Raw genomic sequence first — 17586 nt, forward strand, 5'->3', positions numbered from 1 at the left:
GATTATGCTACTTTAGTCCCATTTACACTCACAGAATCACAGAATCATTACGGTTGATCTGGAGATCATCCAGTCCAATCCCCTTGCCAAGGCAGGGCCACCTAGAGCAGATTACGGAGGAACGTGTTCTGGTGGGTTTTGAATGCCTCCAGAGAAGGAGACTGCACAACCCCCCTGGGCAGCCTGTTCCAGTGCTCTGCCGCCCTCAGTGTAAAGAAGTTCTTCCTCATGGTGAGGTGAAACTTCTTGTGATTTAGTTTATGGCCATTGCTCTTCATCCTGCCACTGGTCACCACAGAAAGAGTGTGGCACTATCCTCCTGACATCAATATCACCTTTGGGATATTGATCTGCATTAATGAGATCCCTTCTCAGTCTCTTCTTCTCTAGACTAAACAGGCCCAGCTTCCACAGTCTCTCCTTGTAAGAGAGATGCTCAAGACCCCGATCATCCCTGTGGCCTCCACTGGACCCTCTCCAGTAGCTCCTTGTCTTTCTTCACTTTTTGATATTCTAAAGCTAATACATATTTTGTAGCCCTTCTTAAGTAAACCGTGCAAGTATTTGTCAGCTATTGTTAGAAGACAATAAAGATAGTCATTTAGATGCAGAATAAGTGGTACAGGAATGTAGCGCACCAGTCTAGGATATGCAAAAAGTAGTATGCCTGCTAGGCTAACACTCCTTTACAGCAGCAGCAGTCAGGGAACAGCTATGAAATCCCAGCTGGATCTGGTGCAAAAAGACACCTGTACTTTGAAGGACACTGTAAGTTAAAGTTGAACCTATTTTAAGTGAAATTGTAAGAGCTGCAAGGCTTTCTTCAGAGCTGGCATCAAACCATTCTGACACCTAATCAGTCATCCCTTCCATTGTTATAAAACCAACGGAGCATTTTCAAGTGAGTGTTTTGACATTAGCACTTGTACAGAGCTCTCCTGCTATATTAAAAGCACCTGCAATGCATTTCTTGGGGAGGTGTGATTTGCAGCTAATGATCATGAAGCACAACCTCACGTTGATTTTTTTGTCAGTGCTTTTGTGCACGGCCGCTGGGTGGTTAGATGGAAGCTCACATTTCACAGCTCCTTTTAGCCAAGGGTTATGTCATCGTAAATTGTCTGCAGCAGAACTTGGCATTCTCCTGAATTTCACTGTCTAATGGCACCAATCGTGTGTATTGTGGACTTCATCAGATACACATGACTGCTCTCAAATCTGGCCTCCTCACTTCAGTGGGGACTGAGTTTTGGACCCTAATGAGCAAGAAGCTGGGAGGAAATGTGATTCTTCTAGACAATAAATTAGTTTCAGAAAAGAAGCATTTCTCTATTGAAAATGTTTACCACTTGGGGACTTTAGACCAGACTTCACACAGCAGTGGTGAAAGCAAATTGGCATTGGATAAAATGATGCACTGAAAACAAACTGCTGAGCAAAAGGATATAGGCGTATCTTTGAAACTGTAGTTAAGTCAGGTGCTGTTCTCTGGTGCAGCTTAAGCAAGGAAGGATATGCTCAGGGTGAGCTGCAGTTTGCTTTAGAATAATTCACTCTTTGGTAGAAATAAGTTATTACAAAACTTTGATCTAGAATAATGTTATTCTTTATGTGATGTGTCACTTCAGTAAAAATGTAACGTAAATATATTGAGGTTGGTTTTTCTTATGCTCTCAGAAGGAACTAAATCTCCACCAATTTTCTCAACATTTACAAGCAAAGCTTCCTAATGTATTAATAAATCAGCTGAATTTATCCCTAGTGTCTTTTAGTGATTCTCCATGGTTTTAAAATTTGCTTCATTTCTTTTTCATACCATCTTCTTCTGTTTTCTAGCTATCTTTGTACAGCATTCAGATGAAACTGTTCTCTTAATAGCTGGGAGGATGCTGTGACTGGTACTTATGACTCTGACATGGATAGCCCTCCTGCTACCCTTTTGCTTTGCCTTTTATCTGTTGGATGCTTGCCGCACACTATAATCACAAGCACTTTCAGGTCAGCAACTGCTGTGTTTTATTTTTAAACTGTACTTGTTAGCAGTTGGACATAACACCAAACCTGATTTTGGGTTCTAAATGCTGCCATAATGTGAATATTTAATGACAATAAAATGCTTTGCTTCTGCCTCATTTGGAGTTCCACCTAATCTAACTAAACAATCAGCAGTTAGTAGGCAGATCTAAATGAAATATTATTACTCTATAAAACTGTTTAAACTTGAATAGCCTTTTATTTAAGATTCATAAGCATTTTTCCAACATTTGGTCTGTTAGGCAAAGTATATGCTGTGAAAGAAGCATTTAGTGCTCACTTAAAAATAAAATAAAATATAATATTGGTAAGTTAGCTGGAAGCCTGTATATATTCTAAAGCAATGACAAGGTAAGATAAGCAGTAGAGCTAAGCCAAAATTGCTCTGGAGGTCTTTCTGAATAGCTGTCAGTTTCATGTTCTCCTAACACAATAATGGGCACTCCCAGGAGGTGGGAGTCTCATGGGATAATTATTCTTCTGAGGTTTAGACTGGTTTTGCTGTGCCTTTTCCACAGATGGGTAAGACTGCCTTATAATTATTCTCCTCCTCTTTCAGTAGATTTTTCAAATGTAGAAATTAATAGAATTAATTTTGTATACATGCACTGTACTTGCATTAGCTAGCATATTAATGAACTTCAAGCTATATTGAATGCTATCAGATGGCAATAGTAAGTGGTCCGGTTAAGCTTTTATCTTACAAATTGGATTTAAGTTTCACTGTGCTTGCCTTCCGAGATGTGTTTCTTTTTAATATTCAGGTCTATTTTCTGCTGTCATAAGCAAGTATATTTAATCCCTCAGCCTGGTTTACCTTCAACTATTCTTGAAAATAACAAGCACAAGCAAAGTGTTTAAAATAAGTGTATACTTCATAATTGTTGAATATTTTTATAGTTCCTGAGGTACGAAGCTGACACAGTTGCTCACTGTCTCTCTGTGAGCATAAAATAATGTTGATGAAATGAAGCAAAAACTTGGCAAGAACTCGGCTTTATTGGGGGTGGCTTGTAGTGCAGCACACTGGCTTAGTCATTAGATACAAACCTTAAGTGTTGCCAATAAACCCACAGACAACCAGCAATCTCAGCCTCAGGATTCTCAAGAAAACCTATGTTTTAGGAGGTGTAGCTACTAGAATGATCTGACAAGCTCTGACTTTCCTGTACATATTGGAAAAGCAGGAAAACCTTAAACAAATGTTTCACGTGGATCAATGTCTTTACAAGGTGATGTATCCATCCTAGTTCTGATGGTTTGGAAATGAGAGCATTAGCTCATCTTTTTACACAGCTTTTGTGTCTTCCAAGATGGGAGCAGAACTGAAGAGTGGTGATTGCTACTGAGACTTGCAGTTCTTGCTCAGCAGCAACCCTTCCCTTTAGCCTAAAAAAATTGGATCATATAGCTTTGGAGATTTGCCAGATCTTTCCAGAGGAAAGGCTTGAAGTTGTTTTGTTCTTCCTTCTCTGTGTTCCGGAGTAACATTAGTCAGTTTTGAGTCTCTGAGCATGTAGACACACGTTCTTTCTTTGGGAGTCATTTTTTACTTGAACATGAGCTTTGTTTTGTTAGATGAAGACTAGTATGTTATCAGAGGAACAAAGCTCTCCTTGGATTCATTACTAGGAAGCAATTGATGAAAAGCTTTTATTTTCTGTCCATAGTTATTGATCCGCCAGCATGCTGGTACCTCCATACATGCCCTGTGAACTGAGGCACAGGAATTAAATGGCTCCTATAATTCTGCAGTGCTTTTAGTCAGGTTTCATTGTCAAGGCCATGATTATGTCACAGCATTTAAAGAATTGACTCATTTGCTGTTTAAAGAGGAGGCTGTGCTAGGTCATAAAGATTTGCTGGTTTTAGCCCACAGAAAAAGATCAGCATATCTGATGTCTAAACTGTTTGTTATTCAGAGTATAAATCACAGTAAAAACTGTACTTGCTTACTGATATTGTGCAGAATATTGGTTATTATTTAACTGCTGGAAACTTAAAGCAAATGTATTTGCTAAGCTTTTGATGACTGTTGCTTCTTTTCTCTGTGTCTCTGCCATGAAATGTATTAAATATTATTGTGCCAAAACCATAGGCTTATTCATAATTAATTGACCTTACACAAAGTGTTTTAGTGGAATGAGTTAGAGGGTTTGTTCAAAATTCTGGCACCTGTGTGTATCTTTAAAAATAACTCTTAGGAAGATGGTATTTTTTCCTTAACATACCGATTGTTTGGTCAGTGATCTGATGGATGAGCTTTTAAATACTGGCTTGACTGTATTCTGAGTGTATCTGCAAGATAAGTAGGGTAAGAAACAAACCTGTGATTTCTACAAGGGTGAAAAACAATTCCAGAAAAGTTACAGGAAAAAAGTGAGCTTTCCACTTCCTTTGTGATTTATGTAAGAAAAAACAGCCTCTATCTGATAATATAGAAGCAAAATCCATGTTTACATGGGGATTACTGCTTTCACTGTATTTGATTTACCTACCACACATACAGAAGCTTTGTGTGTTATGAGACACTTAAACGTGTTATTATTGTGTTGTATGCATCTTTAAAAATTGCAGAGTAGGAAATCAGGATATTAGCCAGGCTGTAGTCACTTTTCCTCTACACCTTAGTGTGGCTAAATTCTGTCCTCCCACTCAGTGCCACTGGAGGCACTTGTACAGCTGTCCTATGAGCACTGGTTTGGATTTGTTTTGATGATGAAAGTATTAGAGATCCATGGGATTTGCCTCATATGACATGCCATTAACCAGTGGTTCTCTAGGGAAAATGCCATCAACGTTGCCAGTTGCAAAGTGAAGTTGTCACACATGCCCAAGCATCGGGTTATTTTTCACAGCCCTGTTGGTTAGTTTGATAAAGCTTGTGGAAGACATTAGTGTATTTTAAGTTTTATAGTGTCATACATGGTATTTTGCAAATATATGGTACTGTAGGAACTCATTATCAACTGTAAAAGCGTTAGGCTGCAGTAAAAAGCTCTTGGAAGAATTACAGACTTCCACTGGGCAATTAAAATTCCTCCTGAGTAAGGAAACAATACACAAACCGTATTCTTCTGAGGAGAAATAGTCCATGATGGTTTTCTGGTGATTTTATAAACTGGTAGTAACTCTTTTATTGCTAAGATTGCAAGGAGGGAAGTGTAGTTACATAGGCATAAGGCATTACAAGACATAATCTTGTCAGCATAAACATATCATTATAGAACCAAATTTTAGAACCAAAACAACAGCTGTAGGAACAACAATAGCTGGGGAGCAGTTAAATGGTGGGTGGTGGTATCATAGAAGATGCTTGCAAAATGTTTGTCCATTTGTACAACAGAGTTAAACAGAAAGTGGGTCACTCTGATATAGCTGATATCAAAACTAACTTTTAAAAAGAGATAAACTGAAGATCCAAGGAACTTCACGTAAAATAATAATTCAGTTGGCATGGAATGCAATTTACACACTTAAAACTGTTCACCAAAGAAGGTAATTAAAAGAAAAATAACATGGTTTTGTAATAGAGGAAGTACACAGATAGAGTATTGTCTCTTATCCTAGGAGAGCCCTGATTATTCAGAGTTTTATCAGAGAGCTGTGGGAATGATGAATATGTTTTGCAGGTGGGTGGTGTTTTTCCTGTTTTTCATGTTTTAATGTATAGAAGCAAATACTGCAGCAATACTACAGACCTGTAAAGGAAGCCAAAGAAAGGTCTAATTATTTGCTAAACTTCTATTCTCCTGCAGGTCATTATGCTTGCGCTGGATGGCAGAGTAGTTCTCATCTCTTATGTCTGAGGCTTGAAATTGTGTTTAGGCTGCAGAGTTCAGTAAGGTCCCCAGTGTATGTGAGTAGCCCCTGTGCTGAGTACAACACATTTTGTGATTTTTGGAAGTTATCAATGTAAATTATCTGAATCACATGGTGACTGAGATGACCTACTGGGTTTCCACTTGTTTCAGTTAGGCTACAGTTTCAGCCTTCAAGAGTACTTCTATTTCTATAACCAGAGAAGAGCAAAAATGGGGCTAGATAGGGAAGATCGAAGTGATCTCTGAGAAGCTGTAGAACAGCCTCCGTAGTCAACTGCAGGACTAGGACCACGCCATACCCTTGGATAGTCAAAAAAACTTGTGCCATTACTTAGAGGGATGATAAAATGACACATGTCAAAAATAACAGAGTTACCAAAAGCAATGATTTGGATTTTGCTGAAGGTTTATAAGTTTTCAGGGAATGTGCTGGCTCCTTTGACAAGCCAGATAAACGGGCATCATGTCAGTGTGTGAGTGCATTTCTGGAACAGGGAATGTGCTGACTCTGCTTCATCATAAATGCTCCAATTGAAATACTTCATGGTGACCCTTTTAATGCCATATTTTTTTGGCATTATTATGGTTATTTCAGTCCCATGCTTTTTCATACAATGCCTGGACTGCTCCACTGAGCACAGGGATCACTGGCTGGAGGTTTAAGGGAGGGGATTAGGATGCAATAAGTAAATGACTGGAAATGCATTGCCACATTCTGCACAGTGATAAAATAGCTGAGCTATTCTCTTCTGTGCCAGCTGATTATCTGGTCTTGATTTTTAGCCAGGAACTAACTGGTCCTTAGTTAGAAGCTAAAGTATATCTGTATAAGATAGGAGGTCTGCTAATGTGATGCGATTTAATTTATGTCGTGTGTTTATTCCTACCAAAGAAATGTCATTTTCTCAGTCATGCAGAGCCCTGATTGTGCCATTTTAATGTCTCGATACTTCAGCTTTATAGATCTAAAACACGAAAATGTGAAAATAACTGTTACATTTTAATTACACTGACATTGGCTTTAAAATGGAGAATGATAACAAGCATTGGGGTGTAATTTTTAGTGACCAGATTAAATTTAATGGCAGCTATTAATTTAAACAGATTTTTGGCAATTAAACATAAGGGAGGCTTTTTTTCATTGTCTACTTTTCTAGTTTTTAGACGTAAACCTTTAATGACTTGCATGAAGAAATTCTTCCTTGTTGTTCCATGAATAAAATGTTTCAAAGCACCTAAATCATGGGGGCTTTTAAATGCCATCCAAGATCAAATAGATTCAGTGGGATTCAGCACTAAAAAGGACTTAACTGCCTAAGATTAGGCAGTGGGAATACCTGTACGCACTATGAAACCTTACATAGTCCCCAGGAAATATGTCAAGCATTAGGAATATCTGCATCAGCTTGCTTAGACACCTGTCATGTTCTTTGCTCATTGGAAGAGCCTGTTTAATTCCATTTCTTGAGCCCCACACCGTAGCCCTAAGAAAGTCTAGTCTCCTAAAGAGACTTCTAAAACTGGAATTGTGCAAAATACCTTTTACCTCTTACACTTCTCCTATTGCTATTAAGAGCCCTGTTATTCCTTCTTTACATTTCTAAATTTTGAACAATACTTCCAACACTTTTAAATCTGTGCAAAATAGGCAGGTTTATTAATTAAGTGTGATATTGCTCCAAATGGATGGTCATAGCTGGCTGAACAGCACTTACGAACTGCAGAACATGGGTCCTTCAGGTTTTATTCTAGAAGTTTAGCAATGGATTCAAATGATTCATGTCTCCTGTGATCTGTTGGAGGAGGTCCCTAATAATTCACTTATTTCACAGACTTATTTTATTTGATACCTGGTAATTCTTCTAAATTACTAGATTTACCTATTTGCATGGTCTTTCATCTGCACTGTAGCAAACTGCCAGTATGTGTGGACTGACCACCTGCCTAATAGTGGAAAGATAGTGTTTTGAAATCTGAAGCAAAAGTGGGAGAGAGTGTAATTTGGAAAGGCTCTGATCTGTAGAACAGACTAAATGAGCTACCTTTACACCAGTGGCTTCTAATAGAAAGTTTATGGTAGGCAAAAGCAAAAGATACAAAGTAGCTGTCAATTTATATTGTGGTTATTAAAAGCTTACTGTTTCAGTCTAATTGCTGTGCAGGAGAGAACTCCAACCCTTTTGTGAGCATTTTTTGACATTTTAAATTACACAATATTGCAGGGTTGTTTTTTTTTTAAAAAGAGAACAGTGTAGTGGGAAGCACCCATCATCTGAATTAATACACCAATTATAAACTGTGTTGCAAATAAACAACTTGATCATTTCATTTCTGTGCCTTATGCTGAAAGTTGAAGTGTCTCATTAAAACAAGAGCTGAATTCTCATTCCATATTTTAGCTGTCCCTGTACCGATGATGGGAAAGTTCAGCAACAGAGCTGGCAACTACAGGCTCCTCCGTGGGCAACTGTGCGCTCTGAATGAAACATTAAACAGTGCTTTTGACACACTGAAATGTTTCAACAGCTTCATCTCTAATTATTATCTGCAAGAGAATTAATTTTGCTCTTCAAAAGAGCAGTGACTTTTCAGGAGTTAGAGAGAGGTGCTCATCTGACAGTTTGATTATTTGCGACTTAAAAAATAAGAGTGTTCTTTCTCAAAGTGTAGTCAGATGTGCCTGTGAGGACAGTTACTTTATGTAGTAGTAGTAATCATAACGCCCAAACACATAATACCAAGTGACAATCAAACCTAGAAAAAAGTGACTGTTTCAAACAGTTTGCAAAATGACTGCAACATGAGATAGCTGTGTATGCATATGTATTAATTGGTGACAGGGCAAAATAAATGAAAATAGCCCTTCTCCATCCACGAGATTAGCCATTAGGGGTTCAGATAAAATGAAAATGAGCTTCTATAATTGATAAGTTTTAAGCACAGAGTGGAAATTAAATAATGCAGCGATGTTTAATGTGTTGAAGTAGAACTGACCTTATCAAAGAAGCCCCCTTATTATTCTTTCACTCTAATCTCCGTACACTAATATATGCTGAGGACCACCCAGCTAGAAAATGGCTTGTCAGGAAAGGACCTGGGGGCCCTGATGTACACCAAGCTGCAGATGAGCCAGCAGTGTGCCCTTCCCTCAAAGAAGGATGATAGTATCTTTGCATTAGGAGGAGTGTTGCCAGCAGGATGAGGGAGGTGATCCATACCCTCTACTCAGCATTCATGAGGCCATACCTAGAGTTCTGTGCCCACTTCTGGGCTACTCAGTACAAAAGGTATGGACGTGCTGGAAAGAGTCCTGCAAAGGGCCACTAAGGTGATACAGGGATTGAAGCATCTCTCCTATGAAGAAAGGCTGTGAGAGCTTGGACTGTTCAGCCTTGAGATGAGAGAGCTCAGGGAAGCCTTACCAAAGCGTGTAAATAGCTGAAGAGAAGATGCAAAGAAGACAGAGCTAGGCTGTGCCCAGTGACATGGCCAATGGCAATGGGCACAAAAATGAAACACAGGAGGCTCTGTCTGAACATCAGTGTCCTGGGTTCAGCAGCAGCAGTCATTTTTCTCCTTCTTAGGAGCTAGTACAGTGCTGTGTTTTGATCTTTTGGCCTGGGAACAGTGCTGATAACGCCGATGTTTTCAGTTGCTGCTCAAATGTTTGGTCTGGCCAAGGACTTTCTGAGCCTCCTGCTCTGCCAGGGAGGAGGGGAGGCCGGGAGGAAGTAGAGACAGGACACCTGACCCAAACTGACCAAAGAGGTATTCCATACCACAGCACGTCATGCCCAGGATGTAACGGAGTGACCCGGAAGGGTTGGGACTGCAGGGTTGGAGGAGGTATCGGTCGGTGCTCGGCTGGGGGGAGTGGGGCGAGTTATTGGTCGGCTGGTGTTGAGGTGTTGTATTCTTTCCTCTTGTTATTTCCTTCATCATTATTATTATTGGTGGTAGCAGTAGTGGTTTGTGTTATACCTTAGTTACTAAACTGTTCTTATCTCAACCCGTGGGAGTTGCATTCTTTTTGATTCTCCTCTCCGTCCCTCCAGGAGCAGGGGGAGGGCAAGAAGTGGGGGGAGTGAGTGAACGAGGTTTGTGGTTGGGTTTAAACCATGACAATCAGGAAACACTTCCTTGCTGTGAGGGTGACTGAGCACTGACTCAGGTTGCCCTTGGAGGTTATGGAGTCTCCATCCTTGGAGATACTCAGAAACCACTCGGACATGGTCCTGGGCAGCCTGCTGTAGGTGACCCTGCTTGAGCAGGGAGATTGGACCGGGTAACTTCCAGAGGTGCCCTTCAACCTCAGCCATTTTGTGATTTTGTGATGTCTGTTCCCATTATCGTCAATTGTATACTGTAATTCTGGCTGTATGAAGAAAAATATAAGAATATTATATATGCCTAAAGAGTACAAACACTTCATCTTTCACATGTCCTTTTACTCAACAGTTATATGTTATTGTTATATATGTAATTATATATAAAACAATAAAAATTTGAATTAATAATATACTTAAATATTTTGGAAGCAAAGCTAAAAATATGAAAGCGTATATAGTAAAACTGTGAAAAATATCTTTAAAGGAAATATACAAAAGCCATTCAAATACTAATAATTATTAGTCTTGGTCCTGAAAATAACAATAGAAGATAAAAAAGTTAGTAACTAGGGTTGTTCATCCGGTGTATTATTTATCTGCACACTGCCAGTAAGCCAACTGGCTCTTCCTCACACACAAGTGTCTTTTCTTGCACATGTAGGTCATAGTTTTAAAATTAGTTGTTACTGGAAAGGAAGTGTGAACTTCAGACAATGGTGGCAAAACATCCTAACTGTGGCAGTTCTTCCAAGGTGAACTGCAGAATAGATTTTAGAAACCTTTAGAAAGAACAAAGGCAAAAAACCCAAAAAAATCTTTTCCTCTTTCACAGTGGCTATGAAGAAATTGGCAAAGAATGGTGGTCCCCCTTTGGTAGCTGTCCTGCTACTAGTCCACATAAGTCTCTCCTAGAACAGAAATCATTAATACTTCTTAGAATACCTAGAACTGGGCATGGCATATAGGTACAGTATGTATAGTTGTTACTGTTCCACTTATAATCAGAAATGCCATTTATAAGTCAGAAATATTTGATTCACATGACATAATTTGTGATCCTTCCTGTAAAACAGTTTCTTTTTTCCTCTTAGCGGTCTTGGTAGTGAGAAAAGTCAAAGTTTTATCTTAGTTGATGTCTTACTAGACCTGCTTTAGCTAGGTCAGTGTTATCAGAACAACAGGCATTGGCATTACATCATCATCTTCACAAAGTACAAGGAAGTAGTAAAAAGCAATTTAGTCATTCCAGTGTCTTTCACAACTACATCCAGAAAGGTGTCACTTTGGTACAGTGCCAGGCACAGTGAAGAACAAACTTTGAAGTCCATGGATAACTTCACTTACTATATAATTAATGCAAGCCTATTTCTTAGAAATTGCTTAAGAATTTCGCTGAGTAATGCATTAACCATTTACTGTCCATTATTTACAGAGGTGCTGTCTTCTGTCATCATGTTTCTTTAAAAAAATATCTTATGTAGTTTTACTTTTTATCTGGATGCTTAAATCTTTGCCAGCTTTTCATACTCCCTTTACTGTAGTCTTTTTATACTTATTCAGCTTTACTGTGCTCCATCAGCTTTATGAAAATATTTTATTCCTAAAATGCTTTTCATCCTCTCTAGTCTGTGAAGAGTAAAGCAAATAAAGTGAAGAGCTAACCTGCTTTTCCTTACTCCCACTTTCCAGTTCCAGTTGGCTTGACATTTTTCTCCAGTATCTTTTCATGTCAACTATGCATGCAGTGAGAAACCTTCTGGTAGCTGTAATATTACCCAAGAGTCAGCATTCACCATTCCTTGTGCCTTTCTGTTGAGCACACAACTAATTTCTAGTTCCTTTTTTTGTCTAATAAATACTAACCTTCTCAACTTGTATGTTTCAAAGCTTTCAATTAGCAAGATCACCTGTACTCTATTTGTGGAAGTCTGTCATGTTTTTTTGCCAGTTCTTCCCTTTCCAGTGAGTACTCCTTTTTGGAAGGTCATTTCTGATACAGTATTGGTAAGAGTCAAAACAATATAAAAGACCTAAACTAGACATTCTGTAATTCTTTTACAGCAGGTCTCTCTAGACTCAGAAAGGTGTTTCATAGATGTCCTTGGACATTTTGTTTAGTTTTTCAGAACTAATACTGATTTTGGGCTCTGAATTTCTCCTTTGACAACTGCTTTCAACCTCAGCTGTCTCAGTTTCTGCATTTAGACAGGAAGTCACTGACAAAAGCGTGAACCCTTCAAGAAAACAGCAATTGAAGAGACCCTGTCATATCACCTGAGAGTACTTCAGTGAACCCTTTTTCCCATGCTGCCAATCACAGTTGTGATAGGTATTATGATCAAAGTTCATGGTAGGAATATCATTTAATGAGAGATCAATTGTGGACGTTTGTCATTTTTGCCAAGTCTGACTGATTCATTGGCTAATTGATTGATTGATTTTTGCAAAGCGGCCTCAAAACTGAGGTCTGAGACCATTGCCGTGTGCAGGAATGAAAGCAGAAGCTGTGGGAGTTCAACTGTCGCGTAGTAACTTATCCAACCACCCAAACTATTGTTGGCAACTTCTGTGAACCTGCTGTATTAAACCTTGTGATGGAGAGTGGAGTATGATTTAATGAGTAGAGCTACCTTATAACAAGAGAGGACTAATAAAAAAAGGAGCAGAATGAAAGTCTTAGAAAATGGCAAATAGTAGTAAACCAGTCTGCTAAAGTAGGATTTGTCTTATGTGACCTCTGATTTAAGAAGGGCTGAAGTTTAGTCTAATCTGGTCTAGTTAGGGAGTCTTAAGATTGTATCATTCAAAGAGGAGAGTCAATGTATTTCTGTGGTGACTCAGACATCGTAATTGCTGTCCTGAGGCTAATTTCCATGCCAACAGCCATGTAGAATGGCATCTTCGACTGTACATGTCCCATGTGTAGACAGGCCCAGTGGCCTCCTTCCACAAGGAGTAAGAGGTCTGTATCAGGGCTCCATTAAACATCTCCCTGATCCTTAAGCATGACCTCTGTCTCCAGGTTGTACTTAGACTAGTGGTTCCTTATTACCCTACAAATGGATGCAATCAAATGTCAGGCATGTTAGCTTGACAATAAACAATATTAATACTATTACCTCTATGGGTTTTTGCTCCCTGTCATTTAGGGACATGTTATCAGCTGAAGGGATTGCAGAGGAGGTTGCATGGTGAATGTGGAGCCAGTGACCCATGGTTTTCCTTGAAGTGTGCTGCCCTTAAGAATGGTTTTAACTATTGAGGAATTGTTTTGTCTGTTCTTTCCTGGGCTGACAGATTCATAACCGTGACAGATCTAACACAGTCATTGGGGGTTTCATATTATGACTATTTCCTGGGTGATTGTTCTCCACCTAGGCTGCAGTGTTTCCACACTACCAATTTTTCTCAAGTTAATGAAGCACTTTATAGCCACTTGTAGATCAGCTTTTGCTGTTCAATTTACTGTGCTCTTTCTAAATAATTTGGAAGACTAAAGCAACAACTGATACCTGTTGGATTTGAATTGTTTCTCTCGCTATTATTTCCTTTTCTGAAGTCACGAGTGTAGATAATTGGATATTTGCATTATATCAATGTTTCTCCTATTAGAAAAATATATTGTGAACAAGCAAATCCAGAAATTCTCTTGCAGAAGTGTAACAGAGGAATTTAATACACAATATTATGGTGCTACGGTAAATATATGTGGAGCAACAGATGTATAGGGAGAAAAAAAGTAGTATATTACAATTATAACGTGAGAGGAGAAAAAAATTAGTCAGCTTTTGCATGAATAAATTTCACTGGTCTCATGAATAGCTTCATATAATTTAAAATAATCCTTCTGTATAATGAACTTTCAAGCTAATTACTGTTGGATTGCCACACTACAGTATAACTCTGTCAGTCTGGGAGTGCTTTGCATTTTGCCAAAGTTGTGAAGTGGGTACAGTTGAAACTGGCATTGAATGGGTTTCCCAATCAACATATTTGCAAAGTGTCACAGGATATTATTCCAGGCAGTAAGTGTGACCATTGCGTGATTTACCCTCCTTTAAAACAATTGAGTTAAAAGTGGTAGATGGTAGTTACTGATTAACATTCGTAGTAAACAGACTTTCGCAGGGATATATTTAAAGTGGTTGTGTGTATATAAATAGACAAGGAGCATGAACCATGCAACTATAATTGAATTACATTAGCATAACTTAAGTAGAATTTCAGTAAATACCAAACACCTTAATTAACTTGCACAGTATTCGGAGGTTAATGACATAACCCCCATAAATGACTCTTCAAAGTGTTTGGCAACATGGCAGTTCAGAGCCAAACTAGTACCCAGTACCCCACCCTTTGTGGCTGGTGTATGGTAACTTTAACTCCTGCTGCTCAAGCTTGGCCTCTGCTGTGATTTCTGGAAGTTGAAGCAGCAGCCTTTGTTGCAGAGAGCTGGAAGAACCTCCCTGTGGAGCAGGATCATACACTCACCATGCCCTCCAGCTGAGCCTGTCTGCTTCCCAGCCTGGAAACCCCTTTGCTTGCTGAGCTTTTAACTTGTGGAAAGGGGGAGTTAGCTGAGGCCCCAGAAACTTACACTTTTAAACACAGAAGCTCTATTCCCTCTGCAAAAAAAATTGCCAATGAGCATCATACAACTCTTACACTAACAGAAGACACCAGCTCCCTTTGTGCCCCTTCAACTGATATGGGCAGTAATTGTCTGTTTCCAATTGCAGGGTTTGCAGTCTTTGATAACTTTTTTATTAGTATTTTTGCTGATGCAGTTTCTGGAAAATATGCCAATTACATAGTCTAGTGGGCTCAAGATGTGTAACTGAATCTTGGTTTTGGAACTGTTGGTTCTGTGCATTGGAGTCCAGCCTGAGCTGAGCATCTTTTTAGCTAAGGCATATGTTATTCATTGATGCTCATTCTAAAATCTTAACAGTGGGGTTAAAAGCCCGATTGAAAAGCAGTAGTGATTTGTTGGTTTATTGTGCCAAGAAAAGTAAATAAATAATGTATTTACTAGTCTAGCTAATTATTTTAAAAATACTGGTGAGTCAGGAATCTCTATGCAAATTGGTAAGAAATTAATTCATGGTACATTTGAATAATTTGGAAAAAGCACAATGCATCCGCAGTTGAAGATTATATTCTTCTCTCACATAGGAAACCGTACTGTAAATGAGCTAGCATGTCTCTTGGGAAAGAAATGTGAATTTTGCTGACAAGCTGAGGTCTCTCAGCAGAAAAATGCATGCTGACACTTTGACCCAGTGGCCAGTTGACTGATTTCTTTCCTTCTTTTTACTTCTATTTCAGATGCTGAAGAATACCAGCCTCCAATATGGAAATCATACTGTGAGTATACAAGAATTTTTAATAACCTTGGTACCTTAGCAAGGTGTCACTGTTAGGTCTTTTCCCTTTCTTTGTTTAGGAAAAAAAAGACATAAATGTACTAGGTGGTTGTAGAAGTTACTGTATGAGACAGCAGCAAAACCTGAGCTTTTCTGATTCTCTGTGGAGCGAGTACAACAGGATTATGAGTGCCAGACTCTCTGGGTTGCCTTACAAATGTTCAGATCCTGGGTTTCATGGTTTCTCTGCTGAGATTTTCAGGAAGGATTCCAGAGGTAGAGGTTAATGCTTCATGTGTTTACTAAAGGTCAGGCTTGAGTATACTTGTCTTTTGACGTGGGTCACCAGATTGCTCTAAGATAATAATAATATTTTTGATCCCTCGCAGTAGAGGCCAGTTTTTGAAGTGGTGGTTTAGAAGCTGGAGACACCACTATCAGTTCTTTGAACCTTCCTGTCTGCTTTTAGAAAAATCATTTACATAGACTGCAGTGCAGAAGTGTATATTTTATGCTTTTTGCTTTGTTCCAAATGTGTTTTCTAGTAAAGTTGCATAGATCTAAGGCAAAACATAGGCTTTTAAAACCCTTATTAAAGATGGCCTTTAAATTCAACCATTTTATTTTAAACCCTTACTTGAAATTTAATGGAATGGTACCTTTGGGTTTTGAGTTTTTTGGTTTGGGGGTGGTGGTGGTGGTGGTTGCTGTTTTCAGATATAGAACTATCCTAAGCAAAATTCATCTCTTTTATTGGGGCAGCTTCAAATTCAGTACAGTGCCATTACCAAAATGGAACTACAAAAAGACAAGGATCACAGTAGTTACATGCATGCACATGTATAATTTTAGACTGGAATAAACTTGTTGACTTCACTTATATGCACATTAAACAGCCATGCTGACTTCAAAGACATAACCTCTATGTTACCCGAGAATGATATTTTGCCTTAAAATGGACTGGAATTTTTTCAACCAATATTTGATTATACCATTAAATTATAAAAATTGCTTCTCAGAACAGTTTTCTAGAGGCTTTTTTTGTTGTTGTTATTGCAATATTTGGAATGTGTAAGTCCAAAGTCAGCAAAAGTGTATTGATTTGAGTTGGACCATTCCAGGGTACTTTGCTGGGTACTTGTAAAGAAGCAGGCACTTGAGCGGGTTTTTTTTAGCAGAGAAATCTGGCTTACTCAAAATCAGTGGAAAAGCTCCCATTGACTCTGCTGAGACCAGGATTTGAAATGACAGATGTTTCCTCTTTTGAAGGAAGCTTTTGCTGAGAAGTCAGGGAATAGCATATGCCTTTACTCACCTTCTCTTAGTTGCCCCACTGGTGCAGCAGAGATCTCTGGCATGCAGTGAAAAAGTTGGTTACTTTTGCCTGATAGCTTACACATAGTCCAAGAAAACTTTTTTAAAATTAGAAGATAAAACCCCAGAATGAACTAACAGAATATGCATATATAATTTCCTGTTCAGATATATGTAGGATGCCAATATTGTGGTAATGAAAAAGTATGGCCTCAGCATCTGAACCCCATGCATGAATGACCTTGGAAAAATTTAAGCAGCTCCAAAATGCAGAAAATAGTTTAAGGTTACAGAGGTTTGGTGCTGAGACTGCTAAGCCACAGACATGCGTTTTTCATTGCAGTATTAGGTAACGTATGCTTCTTTACTCTCCTAGGAAAATACCAATCTGGTAAATTAATTACAGAGGTTACATCCAACTGTAGCATTAGTCTATGATGTAATCGAACTGTCCTCTCCCATCACAGTTTTAATGTATTATTTCACTCTTAGCAGCTTGTGTTTGCTGCCTATTTAACAGTTACTTTCAGTGTATTTTAGGTAGTAACTTCACAAGTTTGACATACTAGTAAGACACTTTGCGTATAGTTTTGATTTCTTTTTTATGTCCTGGATAAATTTAGGTGCACTATGTTGCTTTGTATTGACATCACAATCAAGGTTTCAATCCTTGTAGCTTCTCAAACAAAGGCAGATTTTCCTGCTTATGCAGGCAAAATATTCAACTAAAGTGTTGCACATACCCATGGGCAAATGCCGATCAAAGTGGAGCAGCTTTCAGAATCCAAGCCTTACCCTTTGGCATAATGTGCAAGCTTGTTTCAGCTGTATTTGGAAAAGACGGACACTTCTAATTCAGATACTCGCTTGTGAAGAATTGTTAGAAGGTGCATAGGTTTCACAGATTACAAGGTTTTTCAGACTTTTTCTGATAGCCCT

At 38.7% G+C, this 17586-nt stretch overlaps 1 protein-coding gene across 1 annotated transcript in view; it reads left to right on the top strand.

Moving 5' to 3' along the window:
- CHN2 (chimerin 2) overlaps positions 1-17586 on the top strand; it is a 166711-nt gene that overhangs the window by 56155 nt on the left and 92970 nt on the right. Inside the window, exon 2 of the mRNA XM_065665960.1 lies at positions 15296-15334. Within this exon, the coding sequence (XP_065522032.1) occupies positions 15296-15334 (39 nt within the window). The remainder of the gene's footprint in view (positions 1-15295; positions 15335-17586) is intronic.

The sequence above is a fragment of the Lathamus discolor genome, chromosome 2 (genome assembly GCF_037157495.1).
Source record: "Lathamus discolor isolate bLatDis1 chromosome 2, bLatDis1.hap1, whole genome shotgun sequence".
Taxonomy (NCBI): domain Eukaryota; kingdom Metazoa; phylum Chordata; class Aves; order Psittaciformes; family Psittacidae; genus Lathamus; species Lathamus discolor.